The sequence below is a fragment of the Nicotiana tomentosiformis genome, chromosome 2 (genome assembly GCF_000390325.3).
Source record: "Nicotiana tomentosiformis chromosome 2, ASM39032v3, whole genome shotgun sequence".
Taxonomy (NCBI): domain Eukaryota; kingdom Viridiplantae; phylum Streptophyta; class Magnoliopsida; order Solanales; family Solanaceae; genus Nicotiana; species Nicotiana tomentosiformis.
Genome location: NC_090813.1, coordinates 165,903,674 through 165,911,000, shown reverse-complemented (window position 1 = coordinate 165,911,000; position 7,327 = coordinate 165,903,674). Strand labels below are relative to the sequence as shown.

Below are 7,327 nucleotides of genomic sequence, written 5' to 3'. Positions count from 1 at the left end.
CGGTCTCCAGTGGGGTGGATTGAGCCGGGTGAGGCTAGGCTATTGGGTACTGACTTAGTTCAGGATGCTTTGGACAAGGTTAAATTGATCCAGGATCAGCTTAGCACGGTGCAGTCTAGACAAATGAGTTATGCCGATCGGAAGGTTTGTGACGTTGCTTTTATGGTTGGGGAGAGGTATTGCTCAAGGTTTCACCCATGAAGGGTGTTATGAGGTTCGGAAAGAAGGGCAAGTTGAGCCCTTGGTATATTGGGTCGTTTGAGGTGCTTCAGAGGATTGGAGAGGTGGCTTACAAGCTTGCCTTGCAACCTAGTCTATCAAGTGTTCATCCAGTGTTTCATGTTTCTATGCTCCGGAAGTATGTCCGCGATTGAAGAGCGCAAAACACACACTAAAATATGATCGCTAGTTGAATATAGTAAATTAAAATATCGTATCCACAGGGATTGGAGTTAAACAGTATTATCATAGTTTGTAGATATATTTTGCTATCCAGGATGATCAACAATGGAGATTTATGTGATTTAAACTAAAAATAACTAAGAGTCTGAACTATCGACTAATGACAATCAACGCAAGTATTGAGCAAAGGAAGTTATCAATTGAGAGAAGATAGGGTTGATAGGATAGGTGCAAGACAAATGTTTGGTATTTAACTCTGGATAATTCACTTCTAATATTCAAGTGAGTCTCTCGAATTCACTTGGTTATATGTTCACTTGATTAGTAGAAACTCCTCTCTCGATTAAGTCTCAACCTCGCAAGATGAACCAATTTTAAGCATGTGAAGATATACAAGAATTCGTAGTGGATAGGTCTTTAGGAGAACCTCTCTCGATTATCCTCCTAACTAAGTTTAATCAACAATTCAATTAGCCTCTTCCAATTACTAAGAAGAATTAATGACTTCAACCAACAAAAGATAATGCAACAATATCACAAGTTATGCCTCTCTCGATAACACGAACAAGTGAATATAGATGCAACAGTTAAAACATCCAAAACGAGTCAACACATAAAAACTAGAGTTAATTATCCACAAACAAGTATGAAGACACCAAATCCATCAAATCCTAAAGAGAACTACTCCATGGATATGGAGTAATTCATCATAACAATGTTTAAGTTAAAGGAAAACATAAAATAATCCAAACCCTTGTCTTGAGTGAGGATTGAATGATGAAATCCTACAGCTTTTGCTTTTCCACCTCCTCCTTGGCTTACTTAGGTCTAAGATGTGTCAAAAGTCCTTAAAATAACGTTTTTACATGTATTTATACTGAGTAGGGTCGGGCTCAAATGAAAGCATATTTTCCTGCGCGAACTGGGATAATAACTCTGTAAAAATTGTACAGGCCCACCGCATGGGGCGATGCGCTACGCGTGGCGGTTGTGAGAAAATTCAGAGAGTTAAAATCTATCAGGAACGGTGCGCCATGCGCCGCGGGTGTATTGTTTTCTCAGAGTCCGGATTTTTCTTGACTTTTTGATATCCAGGCGTGGTTTTCGACCTCCGAACGCGATCCTGGCTTTCTCCCTTGGAATTTTACTCCGACTTCAAAGCTCCAAATCACTCTAATTATATCCATAACATTACATAGCTCGGAATTCTCCTACAAGGCATAAAATACACAATTAGTGCAAACCACTAGCGATTAAAGCTCAAACTCAATTAAAGTGCAGTAATTTGGAGTATAATAAGCGACTAAAACATGTAATTATAGCTTACCATCAACACCCCACACTTAAACCATTGCTCATCCTCGAACAATCAACCCACACTTTATATAGACACAACCTTATTTAGTAACTCTCATAATTCATCACACCAAGAATAATTAAAATAGCTTAAGCACAACACCGTGACATCCTAGCCTTATGATTTGACTCGAAAGCACCATGCATTATTTATAACCCGCTCACTTACTCTAACACAAAGGTCAATGATATTACATTTCCTTCATGAATCAAGTGCCCTCACTACAATAAAGAGTAGTTCCACACACCATCAAATTTAACAACAATCGGGAACTCAATATAGAAAGAATTCACTCACTCTCAGAAATAATATTCATATGCCACAAAAGATGAATCATAGGCTTGACCGTAGTGTACTACTCAACTAATCGAGCTCATTCAGTCAAGGATCAAGTAGGACATTAACTGGTTGTAATGTAGGCTACGGGACGGGTAGGATACATTAAGATATAAGAGTAACTACACCTCCCTAAGAACTCTAATACATACAATTTAGCATTCAATATGTCAAACCATACTCCACCTTAACATCATTATACATTAACTCCCAACTTATTTAAGCACAATTACATCAAGATTTACCACAATCATGGAATATTTTGCACAACAATACAATTATTTTTTCTTCTTTCTCTTTTAATTCAAGTGGCTCTTATTTTTTTTAAAACAGTGCACCTTTCTTCTTATTTCATTAGTTCCACTCAAAAGGCAAACCAATCACTCCATACTTCAACTTTTACAAAGTTCATAACAAATTTAAGTGCTCACGAGAGGTACAAGGTTCAAATAGATAGTCAATTCAAACCAATGGGTAGGGCTTGCAATGTGGTTGCCAAAGAAACAAGATTACAAGCTCAATAGGGTTAACTAAGATACATAACAATTAGGTGGGTAATAACATATAATTGGATCAACAAAGAAACGTCTATAACACTTCCAAGACTGAACAAGACTACCATTTCGCTTTGCAAACACACGAGGCAAGTTCTAGACATCAAATGCAATGCACATAATACACAAAACCTCACACACATATGTCACATAACTCACTCAAGATTGGATCATCAAGACACTCTAGTCAAAGCAGTTAAGCAAAGTTAAGATCACACAATTTAAGGTACTTATGCAAGAGTCAAAAACTGAGCCTAAGCGTCACAACTAAAGCACTCACTATTCTCACGGCATAACCAAGTCAAGAAATATTTCTTCCAATTCAAATCATAGCACAAGGTTTAATACACTTAACAAAAATAAAAACTAACTACACCCGGTTCAAACAAAACCCTTGAAAATGAACCGCGACCCAAAGAAAACCTAAGGGGGAATCACTACACTACCTAACAAAATAATTTTTTTTGTCTTTTTCTTTCGACTTTAATCCCTCAAGAAACCCGTCGGGTGATATCCATCGTCGGAAAAAGTCGAAAATTTTAAATTTTTATTGTTTTTCTCATTTTTCTTATCTCTAACTACTAAAACAACAAAACTAAATTACTAACACAAATACATACAACATACACTTTTCCCCCACTCCATACTTTAAGTTGTGGCATGTCCCCATGAGACACAATTAAAAATCATAAAGTGAAGGAAACTTTCCTGAATTTTCAGTCGGGGTCTGAGTCGAAGTCGGGCTCCATTCCCCGCGCCCGAACCAATGCACACATCCATGCGGACAGCTTCTTCTCAGCCTTCTTGGGGTACACCCCACACTTATCTTTTCCACTCGTTGAAGCCTTTTCTTTCGAGCTCTTCAGTTTCCACTCAACACTTGATTCTCCTTTTCCACCCCATCTCCACATTCATCTCAAAAGTCATTGTCTCATCACCCACTCTAAGTATGTGCTTTCTATCATGTATGTCTAATATTGCTCTTCCCGTCGCTAAGAATGGTCTTACTAAAATAAGGGGGACCTCTTTGTTCTCCTTCATCTTCACCACTATAAAGTCTACTGGAAAATACGAACTTATCTACCCGAACTAAGACATCTTCCATTATCCCCTTGTGTATTATAGTTGTTTGGTCTGCCAGCTGCAAAGATATTGGTGCAGACCTTATCTCTCCAAGCTCATTCTCCAATTTCTTGTAAATAGAAAAAGGCATTAAATTAATTGATGCACCAGAATCACATAAAGATTTATCAAAGTTAAGAGTACCTAACAAGCAAGGTATAGTAAAACTCTCTGGATTTTCCACACTTTTGTGGGAGTTTGTTTTGCGAAATTGCGCTGCAATGCTCTGTGAGCTTGACTACTGATGTTTCTTCTATCTTTCTCTTCTTTGTCAGGATTTCCTTCAAGAATTTTGCATAAGCTGGCATTTAGGAGAGCACTTCTGTGAATGGAAAATTTACATTAACTTGTTTCAGCATATCCATAGATCTCTCAATTTGTTTGTCCAGCTTCTCTCTATAAAGCTTTTGGGAAAAAGGTAAAGCAGGCTTGTGCTTGCTCTCTTCAGATTCATCCCTTCTTGAAGTTTCCTCTTTCTTCTTTTTCTCGGCTCCCTTCTTGCCTTTCTTCTTCTGATCAACTTCAATTTTTAGCTGCTCCCCACTTTCTTTTGCAGGCACCACATCTTTTTGGATAGGGGTGGGCTCTTCATTACTTGCCCATTTCTCAAGTTTACATCATTACCATCTCCTTGGGGTTTATTTCAGTATCAGCTGGCAAAGTACCTGGGATCCTTTCAGATAATATGGTGGCAATTTGTCCCACTTGCTTCTCCAAGTTTCGCAGCCCTGTGCCAAGTTCTTTGATAGCTGCACCATGAGCATCTAACCTCTCATCTGTCTTGACAATAAAGAACTTCATCAGATCTTCTAGCCCAGGCTGATTGGATTGTTGAGGTTGAAACTGTTGCCTCGGCTGATTCACAAAACCAGGAGCTCCTTGAAATCTGGAGTTATTTTGTTGCCATGCATTTGCAGTAACCCCAGGTGAACTCCTTGAAAAACAGGAGTGCTTCTGACCCATTGCATTGAAGTTATAATTTCCCATAACATTTACTTCCTCGGTTGAGGCCTGACACTCATGAGTAGGGTATCCTCTTCCACATATATCACATGTTGTATGAGGCTCATTATGTATTGAAGCTAAGGTCAGATTCCTTAACTCTTTCACCATGGCATCAAGTTGTACATGCAAAGATGTGTTAGCATCAACCTGGTGAACACCAGTTGATCTTCTTCTTTCAGAAATTTCAGAGGGCCATTGATTTGCATCTTCAGACAACTCATCAAGAATAGTGACTATCTCCTCTGGAGTCTTTTTCATCAACGGACCTCCAGCTATATTACTCAATATTCTCCGTGAGGTCGGTGTAAATCCATCCCAAAAGCCCTGGAGTTGCATCCAGAGTACAATTCCGCTATGTTGACACCTTCGCACTATCTCCTTAAACCTCTCACAGGCTTCAAACACAGTTTCAGTCTCGTTCTGGCAAAAGTTATGGATTTCTCTTCTAAACTTGCCGATCTTAGTTGATGAGAAATATTTGTCAAGAAATTTTCTGGTCGTCTCATCCTATGTTCTAATTGATCTATTAGGCAAGCTTCGAAGCTAGTGCTTTGCATCATCTTTGAGTGTGAAGGGGAATGCCCTTAGGTAAACTACATCTTGTGACACACCATTGTATTAAAAGGTGTTCATAATCTCTTCGAAGTCCATTAGATGATTGTTTGGATCTTCGTTCATCTTTCCTCTGAAAATGCAGTTGTTTTGAAGAGTTTGGAGCAACCCTTGCTTCAATTCGTAATTGTTCGCTGCAACTGGAGGTGATCTCACACTTGATAAGACTTGGTTGTAGACCGGTCTAGCATAATCACCAAGTGGTCTCCCTTAGCTGGGAGCTATGTTTCCGAACTGGTCTACACCCACAGGCTGATTCTGAGCCATTCTTCGAGCCCTTTCCTTCTCATAAGCAATTTGTGCATCTCTAAGTGCTGCTTCTTCAGCATTCCTTGCAACTTTCTCTCTGAGTTGGGCTACCTCTCACGCAGCCAAATCAACATTATCATCATCTCCAACCATGTCTTCCTTGGTTATGGATTGCCCAAACTTCTCTAATTTCTCGGCGAGATTTCTTTCCTTCCTCAACTATCGCAGTTGTTTCTCGATTTCTGGTTCATATGGTTGCAATTCCTTACCAGAAGATCGATTCATGTACCAATCTAACCTGTAGCATGTGCATAGTTAAAGAACACTAAACGTAAAAAGGGAAAAATAAAATAAAATAAAAAGAAAAATTCCTGAATTAGCACTTCAAACACTATTAATTGTCAATCCCCGGCAACGACGCCAAAATTTGACAAGCGCAAAACACACACTAAAATATGCTCTCTAGTCGAATATAGTAAATTAAAATATTGTATCCACAAGGATTGGAGTTAAACAGTATTATTATAGTTTGTAGCTATATTGCTATCCAGGATGATCAACAATGGAGATTTATGTGATGTAAAATAAAATTAACTAAGAGTCTAAACTATCGACTAATGACAATCAACGCAAGTATTGGGCAAAGGAAGTTATCAATTGAGAGAAGATAGGGTTGATAGGATAGGTGCAAGACAAATGTTTGGGATTTAACTCTGGATAATTCACTTCTAATGTTCAAGTGAGTCTCTCGAATTTACTTGGTTATTAGTTCACTTGATTAGTAGAAACTCCTCTCTCGATTAAGTCTCAACCTCGCAAGATGAACCAATTTTAAGCATGTGAAGATATGCAAGAATTCGCAGTGGATCGGTCTTTAGAAGAACCTCTCTCGATTATCCTTCTAACTAAGTTTAATCAAAAATTCAACTAGCCTCTTCCGATTACTAAGAAGAATTAATGACTTCAACCAACAAAGGATAATACAACAATATCACAAGTTATGCCTCTCTCGATTACACGAGCAAGTGATTATAGATGCAACAGTTAAAACATCCAAAATGAGTCAATACATAAAAATTAGAGTTAATTATCCAAAAACAAGTATCAAGACATCGAATCCATCAAACTCTAAAGAGAACTAATCCATGGATATGGAGTAATTCATCATAACAATGTTTAAGTTATAGGAAAACATAAAACAATTCAAACCCTTGTCTTGAGTGAGGATTGAATGATGAAATCCTTGAGCTTTTACTTCTCCGCCTCCTCCTTGGCTTACTTAGGTCTAAGAAGTGTCAAAAGTTCTTAAAATAATGTTTTTACATGTATTTATACTAAGTAAGGTCGGACCCAAACGAAAACATCTTTTCCTGCGCGAACTGGGATAATACCTATGTAAAAATTGCACAGGCGCGCCGCATGGGGCGACGCATCGTGTGGGGTGGTTGTGGGAAAGTTCAGAGAGTTAAAATTTGTCACGCAGCCAGAAAATGTACAGGCGCAGCGCGCCGCAAGTGTGTTGTTTTCTCAAAGTCCAGATTTTTCTTGACTTTGTGATATCCAGACATGGTTTTTGACCTCCGAACGTGACCTCGACTTTCTCCCTTGGGATTTTACTCAGACTTCAAAGCTCGAAATCACTCAAATTATCTCCATAATATTTACATAGCTCGAAATTCTCCTACAAGGC

General features: G+C 38.5%; 1 protein-coding gene across 1 annotated transcript; it reads right to left on the bottom strand.

Annotated features, from left to right (window-relative positions):
• Positions 1 to 3,610: 3,610 nt before the first annotated feature.
• Positions 3,611 to 5,034, bottom strand: LOC138906007 (uncharacterized). The gene is made up of 3 exons (XM_070194525.1): positions 4,437 to 5,034; positions 4,113 to 4,357; positions 3,611 to 3,841 (listed from the first exon to the last, which is right to left on the bottom strand). Exons 1-3 carry the CDS (start codon positions 5,032 to 5,034, stop codon positions 3,611 to 3,613), a joined length of 1,074 nt encoding a protein of 357 aa, XP_070050626.1.
• Positions 5,035 to 7,327: the final 2,293 nt, after the last annotated feature.

What these genes read in the sequence shown, in the direction of transcription:
- LOC138906007 (XM_070194525.1), bottom strand. Translation starts at nt 5,034, where the DNA reads ATGAAAAAGACTCCAGAGGAGATAGTCACTATTCTTGATGAGTTGTCT. An exon ending in ATTATCTGAAAGGATCCCAG is followed by an intron (nt 4,358 to 4,436) that starts GTACTTTGCCAG and finishes CAAGTAATGAAG; the next exon opens with AGCCCACCCCTATCCAAAAA. An exon ending in ATATGCTGAAACAAGTTAAT is followed by an intron (nt 3,842 to 4,112) that starts GTAAATTTTCCA and finishes TCTATTTACAAG; the next exon opens with AAATTGGAGAATGAGCTTGG.